This window comes from Haemaphysalis longicornis, unplaced genomic scaffold, assembly GCF_048455015.1.
Source record: "Haemaphysalis longicornis isolate Haplotype H1 unplaced genomic scaffold, Haemaphysalis longicornis Haplotype H1 scaffold_8, whole genome shotgun sequence".
In the NCBI taxonomy this organism is placed as follows: domain Eukaryota; kingdom Metazoa; phylum Arthropoda; class Arachnida; order Ixodida; family Ixodidae; genus Haemaphysalis; species Haemaphysalis longicornis.
Window position 1 is genome coordinate 106,878,785 of NW_027526445.1, and position 18,740 is coordinate 106,897,524.

The 18,740-nt window shown below is 47.9% G+C and overlaps 2 protein-coding genes across 2 annotated transcripts; one reads left to right on the forward strand and one right to left on the reverse strand.

Annotated features, from left to right (window-relative positions):
- The first annotated feature begins 934 nt into the window (after positions 1 to 934).
- On the forward strand, positions 935 to 11,026 carry LOC144149655 (uncharacterized). Its single transcript, XM_077681315.1, has 6 exons — positions 935 to 1,120; positions 2,194 to 2,375; positions 2,585 to 2,744; positions 6,012 to 6,150; positions 6,296 to 6,433; positions 7,447 to 11,026. Exons 2-6 carry the CDS (start codon positions 2,204 to 2,206, stop codon positions 8,359 to 8,361), a joined length of 1,524 nt encoding a protein of 507 aa, XP_077537441.1. The 5' UTR covers positions 935 to 1,120; positions 2,194 to 2,203; the 3' UTR covers positions 8,362 to 11,026.
- Positions 3,717 to 15,316, reverse strand: LOC144149656 (uncharacterized). The gene is made up of 8 exons (XM_077681316.1): positions 14,987 to 15,316; positions 14,797 to 14,893; positions 14,525 to 14,737; positions 14,272 to 14,444; positions 13,849 to 14,185; positions 13,606 to 13,763; positions 12,077 to 12,394; positions 3,717 to 6,141 (listed from the first exon to the last, which is right to left on the reverse strand). Exons 1-8 carry the CDS (start codon positions 15,168 to 15,170, stop codon positions 6,131 to 6,133), a joined length of 1,491 nt encoding a protein of 496 aa, XP_077537442.1. The 5' UTR covers positions 15,171 to 15,316; the 3' UTR covers positions 3,717 to 6,130.
- Positions 15,317 to 18,740: the final 3,424 nt, after the last annotated feature.

Consider the following 18,740-nt stretch of genomic DNA (forward strand, 5'->3'; position numbering starts at 1 on the left):
GTCAAGAAAGCACATTATACACCCCAAAGAAATAAAAACGTCGAAAAACATTGGTTTAATATTACATTGGTTTATTTTGTTCGTTATTAATAAAGCCAACTACTGTTGCAGCGCTTGGTTTCCGATCGGCTCACTAATTTTGTTACAATTGCAAATATACTTCTGTGAAAATGTGCTTGCTGCATTTGCTTCCGCATCATAAATAAAAATGACAAGGCATCCTTTCTTGATTCCAAGCGGGTGGTTGACTATTGTAGGCTTTTCCGCAGTTTCAACCGCGTAAGACAGGTTCGGGTATGCTTTAAATATTATTGAGGTATAAGAGATCCCGTACTGGGGTCCGTTGGAACGGGATGCGCCTGAAAGCAAGCGCACTGTGCAGCGTTTGCCTTGCCTTTTTCCCATCCGAAATAGAGCTTGTGTCTCCTCAAATTGGCCATAAAAATGTAGAGCTCTTGTCACTAAAGCGGAAGATTAGAGCGAAGTTGGATTGTGCATTTCAAAGGTACAGCCGGTAAAAGGCTTGTCTATAACACAGCTTTCGTACTCTCAGCCCTCTCCAGCCCCGCCGGAGCGGGATTTGAATAAAACTACTGCGGAATTGTGAAGTCTTAGCCCTTCGCTTTTGCCTCCGACATGTTTGGAACGAGTATGTTTCGGCAGTTTTCGGATGTAGCTGGTTGAAGTTGAAATCGCTGTTATAGACAAGCGTTTTACCGACTGTACGTTAACGGTGTGTGCATGGTGGGCGTTCGCCGGCGCCTTTTCAAGCAAGGAGAAGCAGACGACGCGCCGAGACTGATCTCAACGCTACCGCAGCGCCACCGCCTGGTCGGCGACAGCAGCGGCCCGCGCCGCCGTGCTTGGAGGGCCGCGCTCTTTGCCAACTGACCTAATCTAAAAACGTTGAGGGGTACTCAGCGATTATCGCAAAGGCTCATGGGTAAGTCGTCTGCTTCTGGCATTTCCGGTTCGGAGCCCCCGAGGCCCCGAGCACCATACCGAGCAGTTGCGGCTTGTATCGGGCCGTCGCCGTGGTAAACTGCGTGCGTTGTTTCAATCTCTTGCAATCAACGCTTCGAACAGTCAGCGAGGGATCATCGGCGCATGACCGGAGACGGTAAGCACCTGCTGTTTTATCAGCAGATCACAGTAACTACTCGATGTGCACACTTTGGGCAAAGCTTGTGCCCAGCTTGCACGCTGCGCCTCTGATTGCTCTTTTTATTTGGCGTTATGCATCTAGTTTATCTCGGACGCCGTGATTCGTGCGTGTTTTACGTGGCAGACAGCGAGGGTAGCGGCAACTGCTTTAAGCAATATCTGCTTTCAATGCTTTGGTGATGCAGCTGCTGACAACGTGCATGATCAGTTCCATCTAGCTGTTACACAGACACCGTAGAGATAAGCAAATTATGCCTAATGCACACTATCATAATGAGAAAAAAAAACAATCATAACGATCTGATTATAAGGTTTAATGCGCCGACGCTACACAGGCGATGAGGCGTGCCGTAGTGGATTGCTCCGGATGAATTTTGACCGCCTGGGTTTAGCGTGCGCCGAAATCTCTAACACACGGGCGTTCTTACTTTTCGCCTCCACCCGAAAAGCGGCCGCCAAGAAAAATAATTTGCGGTATCAGTGTTTGTCAACCCGACCTCATGTTTGGCGATCGATCGCAACCCCGTCATTTTACAAACACGGTTAAAACCAAGCCCAATGAACAGTTGTAACACACAGGGAAACAAGCCTTTATACACCTCTCGTGTTATTTTACTTGCTGTTTCCAGTGACAATCGGCCCAATTTTTTTTTTTTCCTGCTGCTGTGTGCGAGCTTGACGCTTGACTTAACGTGTGCTTGCACAAGTTAAACACGCCCCGTGTAATAAGCTTATTAAAGACCATGTTTCACCTTGCTACCTCTAAGCAAAGCTACCTTTAAGCATAGTGTTGGTGGGAATTTTCAATAGCAGGGGAGGCAGCACTGCATGACACAACTTCAACACCAAGGTAGTGGTTGAACATAAATGATGAAAGCTGATTGCTGTACTCTTCATCACCACATACATTGGCCACTCTGCTGTGGCTATGATAGACCGGCAATTCTCAACTACAAGGACGTGAAGTGTGCATGCCGCACAGGCGTATCCTTATTCGAAGGCACAACTGCCCACATTTCATGGTTCCAGGTGCAGCGCGATGTCTTACAACCTGGACAGACTGGAGCTGCTCGACTACGAGCAAGGAGAACACCTGTGGCCTGCGATTACATATGCCTCGGTCACCAACTACTTTTTACACAAACCGTGCCATGATGGGGAAGCTACGAAAGCCTACAAGTCTGCTGATGCGTATCAGTATGTCAAGTCAGGTATGTGCCTACCAGCCGCTGAACAGTGTGCAGTAATGAGGTTTTCTTACTGTGCAAGAGTGCAAATCTTGAGTGAAGCTGGCATTTTATTCCACATAAATTGGCTTTTTGACTTGTGACAACATTCTGAAGGAAATGCAAAGATCTGCACGCACCCAAAATCTGTACACGGTTTCTCTTTCTCTTATGCAAACAAAATGTTTGTGCAGGCAAGGTGCACAACCTGCGGACAGCAAAACCACGGCCTGGCCTGTGCATCCTGAATGGCTACGTTGGCCCTTCACAGAAGTCAGGCCCTGTGTACGAATGCTGGGTGCTGGCAACCGAGGAAGGGGAAATTCAGGATGCAAGATGCACATGCATGGCAGGGTAAGCATCATTCGCAGTGTACAGTCGTGTGCAATTTGAAGGTAATCACGCGAGCGTCGATCGACCACGACGATAGCGCCCCCGCGCAACTTGTTTTGCTACGCCTGGTTCCTTGTTGACGCATTCTCCTCTCCCTCGGGCACTGTTTATTCAAGCAACCATCACTCCCACGGCAAAATAAGTAATTGATTTGATTGATTGTGGGGTTTAACGCGCCGATGCAACGCAGGCGATGAGGCGCATTGTAGTGGAGGGCTCTGGAGTAATTTTGACCACCTGGGGATCTTTAACGTGCGCTGAAATCTCGTACACACGGACGTTTTTGCTTTTTGCCTCCATCAGAAAAGCGGCCGCCGCGGCCAGGAACCGAACCCGCGACCTCGTGCTCAGGCAACGCCTTAGCCACTGAGTCACCGTGGCGGGTGCGGCAAAATAAGTAACCCCTTCCACCTTTATCGCGCACGCAGCAACGACATCGCTGTTGTTGTACCTTATAGCAGTTTTCAAAAAGGTGCACCCAAGCACATTGCCGGGAAATAGTGGGCCTTTATAACAATGGGTGCTATCGCTGCTCACGCTAACCAAGAAGAAAGCCCACACGCGTATCCAACCACACAAAATCGCCACAAAGTGCAAATGGTGGTTCACTAGCCGCGGGAGTGATGACTGCTTGAAGGAACAGCAACCGAGTGCATAAACGGGTCCAAGGTGCGCCGAGAACTGTAAGGCGGAGGCGTTGTCTTTATCGGCCGAAGCTCGTGCAATAACCTTCAAACCGCGCGCGACTGTACAGTGCAGCTCAACCAAGAAGATGTGTCACACTCTGCCCACTTGCACTGACTGGAGGGACGGCTTCCCCTTCCAGTGTGCCTGCTGGAGCTGTGCTGAGGAAATGTGGCTATGGTTTTCTTGCTAGGTCGGTCGTCAGCCTGTGCAGATTGCTCATGCGACGAGGTTATGGAAACACGAAAGTTTAGGTGGGGCCACGGTGGGCTAAAACAGTGCATTTATTAATTATCTCCAGAATGGTCATGGATAACGCAAGCAGAGATAACAGTACACATTAAGCTGACATGGACATTCAGACAACCAGCATAATATGTGTAACAAAGAAGAAAAGAAACAAATAAATGCAAGTGAGCGTATGAGTAATAAGACTATCTACAAATACTGCTGTCTCATGGCCAAAATATTGCAGGAGTGGGTACAGAAATTCAAAAGCAAGCAGTGCACACAATTGTAACTAACACATCCTAAATTCATCAGTGCTTAATCTATTCAAAGCACAGTCAAGTTTGTTCCAGTTCCATCGTGCATGGGAAAAAACTTGAAGCAAACTAAGTGATAACTGAAGGGTACAATGTTTACACCATCTGAGCTATGCAGTGTGTGCACTGGTGTGTCAGTAGAAGATAAAAGGGCTTGAACACAGGTCATTTGTGTACAAGCTTGTGAAACAAAATAACACTCTCACGTACGGTGGTGTTCTAGTGAATCAAGTGACAACAATGAGCATGCAGACATAAGGAAAAGTCTCTGTGAATCAAGTGACAACAATGAGCATGCAGACATAAGGAAAAGTCTCTATCATAACGAATAAGTATGAACTGTATACCCTCTCTTTTTGTACAGATGCCGATCTATTTCAATCTTGCTCAAGATGATGTGACCAAATTACTGAGACGTACTCAAGCATCAGTCTCACTGAAGTCTTGTATGCAGATTGCTTGCAGTCTTTTGACAAATGTACTATATGCTGTCCAAGTTTACATGAGCTAGGGTTATAACCGAAACTGAGAAACTTTTTATTCAAGAAAGTCATAGCTACGGTGTTGTTGTAAGGTATGGGTATTTGCCATGTGTCACTCCAATTGCAAAATAGCAAGAATACATATGTAACTGCTGACTGGTCTGGGAAGTAGAAACAATTGTAGAACAGATCATCATCCGCATACCAATGTATGTTTACAAGTGTTCCAGAGAAGGTTTCACTATCATCATAATATAATAACTAAGAGAGGCCCGAGCATATATCCTTGTGGTCCACGAGACATTGTTTCAATGCTGGACGACTGTAGATGGTTGCAAATAATCCACAATTCAATCAAGTAATTTTGAGTCGTTTAAAAAGGGACTCAGATGCCACAGACAAAATCAACACAGAAAATCTCAAAGGCGCAATTCGGACTCCTTCGAAAACACAGGATCAAACTGTCTTCCCCTGCGTGCAGTAGATTGCTAACTCTGAACAACCACACAAAAAAAATCATGAGCCATTTCACTCTGTGATGACGGATGACTGCCGAAGCTGAGGCGGCAGGAAATTTTGAGCAAAGGTACGAGTTCTTGACAAAAGTTGGGCTGCGGCTAGCCAATCCTGGACGTCATTCAATCTGGGTAGATGGTCTGGAATCAGGGTAGACGTATCCGTTTATGGTAGAGAATTTGGGGCACACCTATCGGCAGATTCTTTACTTGTCTCCCTCCTTCCACATTATGACGACAAAAGAGGCGTGCCTTTCTGTTTTTCGGTTCCATGTTCAGCCAGAAGACAAAGTAGCTGCCCCAGTAGATGTCTTTTTCAGTGGCAGCTGCCTAAAGAAAGCAAGTGCACAGGCACACAAAAGCCTCAACGATTAAAAGGCTCACGGATAAAATTAATTTCCTCCTGTGTACGAAAAGATCAATGACTACCAATGAAGTCTGCCAATGTACGCATGCGGCCTGTACCCAAATGGTCTGGGTTATCCCAACCAAAGCCACCTCAGAAGGTCCTTGCTCACTTGTGAAGAGACTTATAGTCCATTAAGCAATTTTTAGCCTTTTGATAAAACATTGGGAGTATAATCAAAGTGCAATAAAAAAGCTGAAAAAAAAATCGTACCTAATGAACATACATATGTAGTGGCATAACAATATGAATACAAAACATTACTGCAAGAGGCTTCAATGTGGTTTGACCTCAGCCAGCAAAAAAGGGGGGATAACCTTCTGGAATAAAAAATAATGTACATGAAGGATCAGTTTGGGGAAATCTGAAAACTATAACAAAGAAACCAAACTTAAGTGGTTTAGGAATGAAATCCCCACTGATGTGCAGTTGTGCACTTCACAAAACTGCCCAATTGATATTATTGGGCCTGAGTAAGAAAATGGTGTAACATTATGACTAGTGTTCACATTCCTATGCTCAGATGGGGCATGTTTCTGACAGTAGCACTAAACCATGGGAACAACTTTGCTCAGAAAGGTTTTGCTGCTTTCCAGGCTGGGACGTGCGTGCAGTCATGCCGCAGCTATCTGCTTTGTAGTGGACTTTTGGATGCAAGTATCCACTACTGATCCTGATCCGGGGCCGGCTCCAACGGAGTTGCCATGCGAGTGGATCAAGCCTCGTCTGAAAAAGGTAAAGGAACATTGCATCGATCATTATGAACCAGCTCTAACAGCTAGCAGCATGGCAGTAACACCAATTGTGCTGCTAGAACGGCTGCCTCTATCTGTTTGAAAGTCCGTGCAGCTTCATAGAACGAGTGTTCGAATCTTTCCAGGTTGACCTTGTGGAATCCAAGGACTTTTCCTACACCCGGCACAAATGTGACCCGGCACCAACAGTGCCAAGAAAGCGGAAGGTCGAAGAAATAAGAGCTCTGCCTGACACGGCTGGCTTTTTGAAGAGAGTGCAGGAGGTGAATGCTTTATCTTTTTGCTATATAATCGTTCCAGAGAAAGAATCAGTGGGAAGTAAAACTTGATTTGTAGACACCCTGCACAGGAGAAAGCACTTTCCCTTGTACTTTTTGTGAGGGATATTTATTAGCGATATTTCTTTTACTGCACTTGCCTCGATATTATGGAAACAGTTTGTAAGGGTAATTTCCGTTAAAGCGCGAGACACATGGACGATTGGTGCATGCAAATCGCATGCGACTGATCGTTACGACTGTCGCCACGATTAGTTGTACGCGTGAATTTGAGACACATGGCCCGATGTGTGCGTGCAATGCATTGTCGGCATTGCTCCCCCAATGTTTTTGCTCCATGGTCAACTACGACGATCGCTGAGCTGAATTTGTAGATTCCGCGCGGCATTCGCAAGAAATGGATAAAGCAGGCAATCGTAAAGCGTTTCCTGCCCTCGAAAACAGTCTGCACGCATGCCGGCCACGTCTGCCAGCTCGGCACACTCAGCGGCTCGAACCTGCGCAGACCACGGTAGCAACCGCTTGTCGCTGCTCTTCCAAATCAATCTGATCCCTAAAAAGAAGTTCCAGAGAAAAAATTGTGCTAGGGGATTGTTGTCGGGGCTTATTTTAAAAACGGCGATCAAATATCCGCCAGGATGCTAAGCCTAAGGTTCCCACCACCCGAGCCGACCCGAGCAACGCAAGCCCGTTGCAGGCTCAGTGGGCTCTCATTAGCTGTGGCCTCATGACGATCGCAACGATGGCACGACTGCATCTGGCTTGCCAGTCGCATGTCGTGAGGCTCCTCTGACCAGCAATCGACGCCAAAAGCGGTCCTAACGATCAATCGTAACGATGTATCCGAATCGCGTGCAGCAGTTGCCCATGTGTCTATGTGTCTCGCGGCTAAAGGTAAACGAGGTGCACGAGATTTCAGAATTTCGTGCTCATTCATTCAGTTTTTTTATGCTGACGGCGAGCAAAATCCCTGTTAACTTTTTTTGTGCATTTTCCAGGTTGCCCCTAATGCGAGGGTTTTTACCCTGAGCACATGCGGCCCACAGGCAAACAAACCAGCCAGCCCAGAAGCAGTGGACGCCACCCCCACACAAGATACACCAGACTGGCTAGATGTTTCGCTCGGTGCACCCCTGACCTCGTTCACCGCTACGTACCTAGCTAAGAAAGGTATTCAGAATGAAAACGTTAGTGAGCTCTCAGAGTTGGTAATGGAGAAGGTGCGCATTACTGACCAGGAGTCGAGGGCGATAGAGGTGGCTACAAGAGATCAGGCGGGCAGCCCCCTTTGGTTTCTACACAGGAAAGGGAGGGTGACTGCGTCCCTGTTTAAGGATGTGTGCCGCTCCAAGAGGGTACGCTGCACTACCCTCATCAACAAAATTTTCACCCACCGCCAACTGAATGTGCCGGCAATTCAGTACGGCATCGACAACGAAGGTGTGGCGAAGGAGAGGCTGTTGGCCTTCCTTCAGGGCCATCATAACAACGCGCGGATTGAACCCTGTGGGCTCATGATCAATCCTAAGTACCCCCTACTCGGCTGCAGCCCCGACGGGGTTTTCCGATGCGACTGTCACGAGCCCGTACTGGTGGAAATAAAGTGCCTCTACAGCCTGCGGGAATGCAATCCCCAGGAGCTCATGGCTGAAGGGGAGAGGCTGAAGGGGTTTTGCCTAGCAGCCACGGGTGGCCTAAAAGAAAGCCACGCGTACTACTATCAGGTCCAGGCACAACTGCACCTTAACATCTTTAACATAACAAAGTGCTATTTTTATGTCCACGTTGATCAGGGTGGTCGAATGCTTGTTATTGAAAAAGACGACGACTTCATGCAAGACAACAGCACAAATGTACAGATGTTCTTGAGGGACATTGTGATGCCCAGGATCATCCTTGGAAACACAGTTTGAGCCATTTCTGCTTGTTGAATGACCCATTCATGTATGTCTATAGTTTTTCAATCTGTACAAGTATTCCTTTTGCATGTTGAATGTATTACTTATGTGTGTATAGTTTTTCATTCTGTACAAATATTCCTTTTGCATGTTGAGTGTGTTACTTATGTGTGTATATAGTTTTTTTTTTCAAAAAGGCTAAAAAAGACGTTTCGGCTTCCATACGGAAGCCTTGTTCACTGCGCGGAAAGGTGTGAAGCTCGAAGCTTTTAAGAAGTGCGTCGAAGTAATCGCCCCAGGCATCTTGCATACGTAGGCGGGAGATTGCCTGCGTTGTGGTTCAGTGTTTTTTCCTCAAGATGTCGGTGTGACAGCAGTTTCCTTTCTCTGGCGATAACTGACGCTTCGTCCCAGTATATTTTGTGTGTCGTTGCTTCCACGTGTTCCGCAAGCGCATTCGACGCAATCTTCTTGTTTTTCATGTCATTCTTGTGTTCATAACTTCGAAAGTCGCAGTCGGCACAGGGAATTTTGTACACCACCCCAGGGAACTTCTCTTTCTTGATTCCATCCTTGACAGCCACCAGCTCGTGCCTCAGCTTGCGCGCAAGGATGTGAGCGACGGGCACATCGTACGAGCGCAGAACCCTAGCCAAAGACTCGCTCACGCCCGGCACATAAGGTATCGGAGCTCGGCTTCGGCAAGGAGGACCAGCGGGTTCTGATGGGCGTGATGACTGTTGTAGCACGGAGTCCACGAAATGCTTGGGGTAGCTGCAATTGCCGAGTTCTCTGCACACTTTGCGTAGATCAGCAGCCTCGTCTTCTGGCCGTTAGCAGAGGTGCTTGGCGCGTTGGGTGAGGGAAGCCACGACAGAGTGCTTACGACAGGCTGGATGAACAGAATTAAAATGGAGGTAACGTCCAGTATGGGTTTCTTTTCGGTAAACCTTGAATGAAAGGCGATCGCCACGACGTTCAACCAACACGTCCGGGAAAGGAAGACGGCCAGCAGCCTCCTCCTCGACAGTGAATTGAATGGATTCCTCCGTGCCGTTCATGTTTTCCATAAAGGCAGTTTAGTGAGTCCCTTTTGATGATGCAGAAACAATCGTCGATGTACCACAGAAAGACCTTGGGTCGTGGCTCGAATGAAGACAGTGCGCGCGTTTACAAGGCTTCCATGGTAAGGTTGGCGGTTGTCACTGAGATAGATGTGCCCATGGCTATGCCATGGACCTGCTTGTAGATCACCCCCCGGAAAAGAAAATAAGTGTTCTCGAGGCAGAACTGCAACAGCTTCAGGAGATCTGGTTCTTCGATGGGGGTTCTTTCCCCCAAACCATCGTCATATTGCAGGGCAGTCCAACAAACCTCCACCGTGAAATCCACGGGTATGCTGGTAAATAGTGACTTCACATCAAAGGACACCATTATCTCGTCGTCGTCCACCGTGACGTTGCGCACCTTTTCAATAAAATCTGAGGAGTTGCGTATGAAGGTAGAACCTTTTCGAACGAGTGGTGCAAAAACTTTGTGCAAATAGCCCGACAGGCGGTATAAGGGTGAACGTGTGAAGTCAACTATCGGTCGCATCGGCGCGTTCGGCTTGTGGATCTTCGGGAGGCCGTATAAAGCAGGTGCTCAGCCGTTGTGGCAAAGGAGCTTGAAGTACAGCGACTTGCGTTGTGGGGGAACCAACCGGAAAACGTCAGCCAAGAGCATTTGCAAGCTTCCTTCCACTTTGAGGGTAGAGTGCCGTTTTAGCTTCACGTACGTGCTGTCGTCCTGCAGGAGATCAGACATTTTTCCAACGTAGTCGTCGCTATTCAAGATGACGGTGGAGTTTCCCTTGTCAGCAGGAAGTATTACGATGTCCATGTTACTGCGCACGCTCTTGATCGCATCACGTTTCTCGGCAACAAGGGGGGTCCGAGGATGCCGTGGTAGCTTGGCTAGAATGCCGACTGCGCGAGTTCGAGCCTCGTCCCGGCTGCTGTTCTCAACCTGTCCAATAGCCTGCTCGACCGCACAGATGAGCTTTCTTGTGTCCAGCGCAGGGCCCGCGTTGAAGTTCAACCCGAGCTCAAGCACAGAGAGTTCTGCCGGATTTGGGCTGTACGAAGACAGGTTGTGATCGACGATAACCAGTTTCTTCAACTATGTATCTTTCACCCGACCAGATGAGTTTTCGTCAAACCTTAGATTTCATTTTTTTTTTCATTTCCATTCTGCGCAAATATGCTTTCCTTTGAGTGTACCGTTTATGTATGTATATAGTTTTTTTTTTTTTCATAGTGTGCAAATATTCTTTCCTGCATATGAACATTACCTCTGTATAAATATATCTAGCACCACTTGTAGAGCAGGAGTGCACCAGACTAAGAAACTTTGTTATGTTGGGGTTTGACGTGCTGAAGTTGTCTCAGCCATGGAGCCTGCCATTGTTTTGGACTCCAGGTTAATTTTTGACCACCTGGGGATCTTTAACGTGCACTAAAATCTTGACACACTGGCGTTTTCATACTTCGCCTCTACCTGATGACTGAGGCTGGTATTGCACCTGTACCTCAGGCTCTGCAGCACAGCACCTTAGCTATTGAGCCAGCACAGCCGGCCTGAGAAAAAACTAACTCGACCAGTGTTTTCTTTTTTTTTTTTTTTTTACTATTTATAACAAGCTAAGCTCTGTATTTACTGTCCTCATAACAATGATGCCAACTTTACTCAAACTAAATATTAAGAAAAGCAGATGAAGCACTGGCAACTCCCCAGCCACTTTCGAGCAGTTTCTTTATCGTCACAGGTGATGATGGTGAAGACTTGTTGCGCAGAGCGGAAAGTTTTATGACTGCTTGGCAGTGGGGAGTTGGTATGAACGGCCACCGTTAAGCAAAGAAACTGTGTGATTACAGTTGGGCCTCTACCTCCGTATAGTGCACCACATTGAAAGATAGTTTCACTGCTGCCGTCATGCGGCGCACAATTTGAGTTTTTCAATTTTCAAATTCCTTGTTTTTTTTTTTTTTGGGGGGGGGGGGGGGGTAAAGCAACGTATCTTGTGACTGGAATGGGGCTAAATGGGTCACCAGATGCTACACAGCTGCAGTAAATCATTTTCTCTATTTTAAACTTTGTTGCTAGCCTGTTAAAGTGCGTAGCAGCAACAAATGTAAATACCTGAAGAACTCATGCTCAAGGCACTGAATAAAGGTTGTTATAGAAAGATAGCATCCCTGTTCATTATTTCCTGCCATTAGCACCAATGCCCATAAACTAAGATTTATTCTCGTTTTACTTTCTACCTTTTAATAAAAAAAGCAATCGTCATATTCCCAGCTGTTGTTTTATCACCTGTATGTGAAAGATTACTGCACATCAGGTCGGGACATGCCTTTTGTTAATGCAGTTGCTGGCAGTTTCCCCATGGTCTGCGCGCTGCACTGGACATTATGTACCGCATCACTGCTGCGGCGCCTCGAAGTAGCTCAAAGAAAGATGGACTGATTACTCGGCACAAGTTGCATGGCAGAACACAAACAGAAAAGTCCATCCACGTGAACTGCTGTTCTTGAGCAAGCCTCATCACAACCATATTGGGGTGATTTGAAAGTAGTGGGAAATCTATTTTCCTTTATCAATGTTGATACGCAACCAACCAACCAGGCTTACCCGTTGAAGGTATTCACATTAACTCTTGCATGCAGATCTTCATTAATGATTTGCTCACCTCGTCTAGACAGAGGTGCAGAAAGGTTGGTCAGCCCAGCCACAACAGCAATGACCTCATCATAAACGTCGACCACTGTAGTCTGTACGGTGTCCGTCATAATTCGCCACTTCTTCAAGTGCCCAATGGCCCTTTCCACGATGATTCGCGACGAGGATATTCTCCTGGATGCCGTCACCTCCTGACCAGGCAGTTGTACTCGGTTCTTGGTGAAGCTAGGTGTAATGAGCTGGCAATTCCGCTCGAGGAATTCTTCAAATAGCAGAAAACCCCTGTCCGCCAGGACTTGGTCACCCGCTTCAAGGAGGTCCATAAATCCTGTGAAAAAAAAAAGGTAGAAGAGGGAGGGCAATAAATATGTGAAATCACTAGGTTGCTAAGCTTAGCAATGCCAAACCATAAGTGACCAGCTAAGCAGGAACCCTACTTGACTTCATTGCAACTCGGGGATGTAAAATGTGCATGACACACTGACATGAAGCAAATGCCCAGTCAAAACAGCCTTATTTCCATCTTGCTCCTGACTTTTATGAGGAAATTGAAGAGGTGTACAATCAAGTTTGGCAATGTAAAAAGACTTCTATACCCATAACGACGCCGATTTTATTGCACGCTTCAAACAAATAATTGACATTAACAAAACGTATCAACCAGTGGCAACTCCGCAGCTATTTCCTAGCAACTTCTCTATGATGTCGCAGAATCTTGCTTTTATGACTGGCGGTCGCCAAGCCAAGCCACTCCAGGAAACTTGACTGGGTGATTTAATCACATCACTTGATTGCCACAGTGAAGTTAACAGTTTTGTAGTGCTGGCCCATATTTACGTCCCTTGAGTCCCTATCACATTCACTCCAATGTGGCTGGAATAGAGCTGACTGAGTAACCAAGGGCTAGTTCTTTCAAATCAAACAGTTGTTTTTGTCATCATGGCCCCTTAAATGGGCCATGACGGCAAAAAACAACTTTGCTTGATTTGAAAGAACTAGCCCTTCCACTGCTACTCCCAAAATCACTCGGCAAGTTAGCCATGTTGCCTCAGTAACCAACTTCCTGAAACTCTTGACGCAACGAGTAAAAAAAATTATGGTGGACACGTCGCACCATGCACTGAGGGGCCACATAAACACAGATTGTGTCCGGTGGATTTTAGACATCAGACGGCGTGCACATTTCATTATCCGCATTGCTTTGTTTTACAACAGCATGGCTGTCGTAAAAGTCTGATGGCAAGACGGACAGGACAAAAGTGGAGAGCAGAGCTTGAACGACCACGGCAAGTGGCTCAGTGAGAATAATTTCCATTTGAGGCCATGATACCCTACTGTGTTGACCTTTACGAACAGAGTGATCACTGCCAGTTCTTATGCAACAACAGGCAATGAGACTGAGTGCTGCGGCAATACAATGGATTCTATACTGTCCTATAGGTTACGGTGTACATTCTCCAAGTTCAAAGCTATTTTGATAGTAAAGCAAAGAAAAATGTAACCAGAGCAGTCAGCAAAATGTTGCTGAGCAAAGCTTACCACATGCCAATGTAAGCTGTTTGTCAGAGGCTCTGCCTGCGTATGCCTTAGAAATGAACATGACAGCTCCATGCGGATTCACTGCCACCAGGTACTTCAGCGTTGTGGCCTGCTTGTAGTGGCTCCAGACGACCTGCTGGCCATCCAAGTTCAAGGGTCTAAAAAGGAAGCACAAGATTGCCTCGTACAGATTAGTACGCCTGATGCCACGTGTATAATACGTCGAGGTGGGAGAAAACGTGCCTGGCAAGCCGCACTTCAGTGCAGTCGATGATGGTGCGCAGGTGCGGAAAGTTCTTCTTTTCTTTCTCAGTCAGCCAGCTGCGGCAAATTTCTGGACTGGAGAAAACTATTAGGCCCTTGCAAAGGTGGTGCACAGCTTGCAGCACCATCCTGAAGCTCCGGCTGATGGTCTTGCGTGTCACTCCAAAGCGATACGCCAGGTCCTTAAAAGGCAAATTTAGGCGCAACTTCATCAAAAATGAGAGAAGTTGCGTCTCGTGCGGAAATACCCTTTTCGCCTTTGGGAGCACCGGGGCAATGCTGTCCAGGATGGCAAAGAAAAGTGGTTTTGACAACCCTGTAAATAAACGTCGTCGGTATACAGGTCAGATTACCCTTTCAACATGCAAGACAAACAATATGGAGTTTGTACATATTTTGTACCTGTGTAGAAGTGCACTTTGTCATCATCCATAACGCGGACACTTCTGGCCTGTTTAAGGCTTTGAACCTTTCCCTGGAGGTGCTTAACCTGGGCTTCCAGAAGCCTGATGCGCTCCGTGTCGCCGGACCCAGAGGGCGGAGCCTCGCACCTATCAGTTTGGACTTCCACCGTTCTGGCCAGAAAATGGAAAAAAAAAAAAAAAAAGTTGGTGCAACTTATGTTATGAACATGTATACACAAAGCACAGCTAACCTCTTATCCTCGTCGTCCAACGATTCCGCCTCGTCGTCCAACGATTCCGCCTCTGAGCTCCCATTCTGGTGTTCGGCGGCGCTTCCGCTCGCATCGAGAGAGCTCGCGTCGAGGCGAGGCAGCGTTTCCTCTCCACTACTCAGGTTGGGGGCCGTCAGCTGGGAGCTGGGTGCGTCGACCCGTTTTTTCCCGATGGTTGCATGCCTTTCGTGGCTGCAAGACGAGTACAAGCAAATTTAGAACAACACTTATTCTAAAATTCTGTCTCTTACCATTCTATTCTCCTTCTTGAAGTCTCGGTCGCTCTCTCGTCGTGCCAAAACAGCGACGGCGTATAGTCGATGTGCAAAGGGTCTTTGTTTGGAGCACCTGTGAGCACACAAATACGATTCGCATGCTAAGTCCAGTTGCCTGTCATTGTTGAAAATCTAGTCTGCACTTGAGGATGCCGCAAACACTTGCCTGTTACGAAGTGGTCTTGGCATAGCCGCGCTCCAACTCCGGGCATCCAAATTCCGCCTTTAGTGATGCCCCGCTTCATAGCGACAGCCCACTGCAGCTTCCGCGCCTCGTTCCAGGGAAATCTATACATCTTTTTTCCCTTTACACTCGCGCTGGTGCATCCTACTGCGGAGCACCCAACCATTATCGCTTCCGCGGAACTTTTTAATCGCGTATCACTCGTTAGCAGTCGTTAGCAGTACGCTGCCGCCATGCGACCGCCCGGGCAGCGTCGAACCGGAAGTGCGTTGCAGACGACGTAACCGGTCAACCGTGACGAAGTCACCCCACCTATTCGCTCTTTCCAGCGACGCTAGTGACGCCGCGCGGAATTTGTTCGAAGCGGGGAGATGGTGATCGGCGGACCGGTCGCCCCGGCTATGGTCCCTAGAAATATGTGCTAGTCTGCCGTCCGCCGGCCGCGAAGGGGGCTCCTCCGTGATGCATGCAGCGGCGGCGCTGCAGTCAATCGGAGCGCGGTGGCCGGCCGGCGCGATGGGCAGCGGCGGACGGCGCTCTGCCGTGCCGCTGCTGCCTTCGTATTTCTGCCCTATTTCTGGGCGGGTTAAGCCCATTTTAACTGCCCCTTTCCGAACCCTATCCCTTTCTGTCGACAAACCAGATTAGCCAAATAAGTTCGTTCTTACCAGTACGAAGAGTTTTAACCGAAGCGTGAAGTGACAGGAGTACGTTTTCGCGTATTATGAAGGATCGAGTTTTCTAAAAACCGCGGAATCGGGTCGCTACGCTATTTCGATTTCGACGCATACTCGGGGGCTTCAGGAACACTGCCGGCACGGCATCGTTTTCCAGCTTGGAAACATCATGCGGGACTTCAGCTACATTACCAAGCAAACAACCGTTCTTTGTGAATATCCCCGCCGTTGTTAACTGATTGATTAGTCAGCGCCTGAAAATGTGTGTGTGGTTTGTCGGCGCTCCGCTTTTTTGTATGGCTCTTTGGAACAGTCTTTCTTTGCACGTTTCCCAAGATGTTGTCCCCTGTACGTGTATGTAAATAAAGCAGCTCGAACCGGTGCCTTCTGACCTTTCGCATCGTTGATCTGAAGGCCCTTATGCGCACATCTTCGCGGCCCCCTCAGTTACGTCCAGTCAACTGGGAATCTGTTAAATGTAAATGCCGAATAAAAAAACAAGATGTGTGCACATGCATACGAAGCTTTATCACCTTCAGTCATCAGATACAGTGATTTCTCCATAACTCGAACTCGGATATCTCGAAATACCGGTTAAGTCGAAACCTTTTTTTGCCGTGCATATACCTGCCATAGGCGCATTTTCCACCCTTTGTCTCGAAACGTCTATTCGGGGATCACGGATATCTCGAAATGTTGACAAAGAGGACGCAATGCAACATCCGCTGTAGGCAGCTGATAAGCTCTCGGTTAAAGCTTAGCTCCCATTACCCGCCGAACACTGTCGAGAACGGCAAATTTGCGCGGGGTACGCACTGTGCGCTGCCGACGTCCCGTTAGCGGAGTGCTGTCCGACGCCTACATTGTTGATATAGCTGGGGAAGACGCTTTTGATCATGTGGACGACGACGGGTCTCAAGAAGTGCCAAAAACGGCAGGAACAAGAAAAACATTAGCTGTGCCTGCTTCACAGCAAGATAGAATATAGCGTTGGCGGCCAACAGTTGATGCGGCATTGAGAAGCTCGAAAACACTTTTTTTGGGACCAGATGTGAAGGCGAAACAGGCGTGCATCACGCAGTTCTTTTTCCGCAATACCTAAAATTTTTTTTTTCTGCAAATTATTTTGCCTGTATTCCGGAAGCGTCCCTGTGCATTGGAGCGTTTGTTACCAGCACTAGCTCTTATTCCAGTGATCTGGCCATACATTATCATTTCGCTTAACCCAACACTCCGCTTACCTCGAAATTTTCAAAAATTTGGGTACTATCAAACCTTTTTTGCGTGCCTGTAATTTTCGTGAATACCACGATTTGAAACATTCGCTGGCATTGGGTACGTGAAACTGATTTTTAATAACACCCGGCTGCAAATCAGTAACTTTGCTTGCATTCCTCATTGCACAGGTTCTTTTTGGTAACCCACACACTCGGAGGGAATTGCGAGACGCACGCGGGGAAAGCAAAACGGGTGAATATTTGTGTTATGGCCAATCATTATAACCGCGGCTGTTTGAAACCAAGGAGTAAAAATATTGAGGTTTATTTATACTGTCATGACCATATATACCTTGCTTTATCCCCCCTCCCCCCGCACTCTGCCCAAAGTATATAGGAACACGTTTTTGCTGGCACAACATTTTACTCAAGCTTTCGCTTTTCTTTTTGTCAGCCTGCCAGCCGTCTGCGTGCTTGTCACCGTCAATGACGTTCGTGAATGACCCGGTAGTTTCGATGTGGAACAAACACAGCTTCTGGTGCCGCAGGGAGTTCTTTTTGAACGGGATCTCACTGTCTGAACATTGATGGTTGAACGCGAAGCTTTATTGTGCGCGATTCCTTGTCGTCTGAGGTTTGAATTTGACTCATTGAGCTTTCACTTTGGCTCGCACGCATTTTGGACTTATGATCGGGCCGGATTTGACATCGACCCTTTGCCGTTTCATTTCACGCGAAGAAAGCTTTGTGTTCAACCATCGTTGCGGAGTGGATGAGTGGATAATTTTTCTGACTGCACTCCTCTCCAAATCCAAACTGCTTTGACCATGTTGAAAATGCGCATTGAGATAGACGTCGGCTTCAAAACGCGATGGAGCCAGCTTCGATTTTGACCACGGGAAGCGTTTTTTTCCCTCTCACTTTACTCACGAACAGCACCGTCGTCAGAGACAATTGGCTTTCCTGCAGTCTTTTTCGAGGCGGCATAGGCCATCAGTGAGACATAGAAAGCTTCACTTTAATAATGGTTCAAGTGGTGGTAGAACGGCTACGCTAGTTGGTGCGGTTTCATCCTTCGCTCTCACTCGCGAAATTCAGCGGCCGCAAAGAGGCTCCAATTCGCGAAAAACTCGGGGCGTGAAACTAAAATGTCTTATAGTGCTATCGTACCTTCAATTGTGAGCTGATGTACCTCGTACCATTCGATTTCACCACTCTAAGTGGCCGACAAACCCCGATGCGCGCTCGCGCTCCGCGGCAGTAGCGCGCGGCACAGGCCGGCCGGCCGCTCTCACTCCGGCCGCTCGGGCGCTCCGATTGCTAGCAGCGCCCTCTGCGCAGCGCTGTGCGTGCATCAGCGGCGCGGACACGCCTTCCCATAGAGAAAGCGCGCGGACGGCAGACTATAGTTCATCTCACAAGCTAGCTGCAGCACTGTGGAGGCTACATTGTTATCAATAGTGCGCCCACTGAGGGCGCCTAATCCGCCGTGAAGGGGGTCCTGAAAGGACACTCCCTTCTCCCCTCTCGGCAAGTGGCACCGCACGGCCCCGGCGCCTTTTGTCGCTTCCTTCGCGGGGAGTTAGGCGCCCTGAGGGGGACAACAATGTAGCCTCCACAGCACTGCAGCTAGCTTGTGAGATGAACTATAGCACAATTTCTAGGGACCATACCCCGGCGGAGGCGGCCGGCGGCATCCGCGCGGGCTCGCAGAAGCGACAGGAAAATTGCCACATTGAATAGTTATTTGCGGTGAGGACGCTGATTTTGTAGGCTTTTTGTATAACCTTGTGGTCGTCTTTTTCGGGTACTATTTACATTCACTGCCGCATAATATGTCAA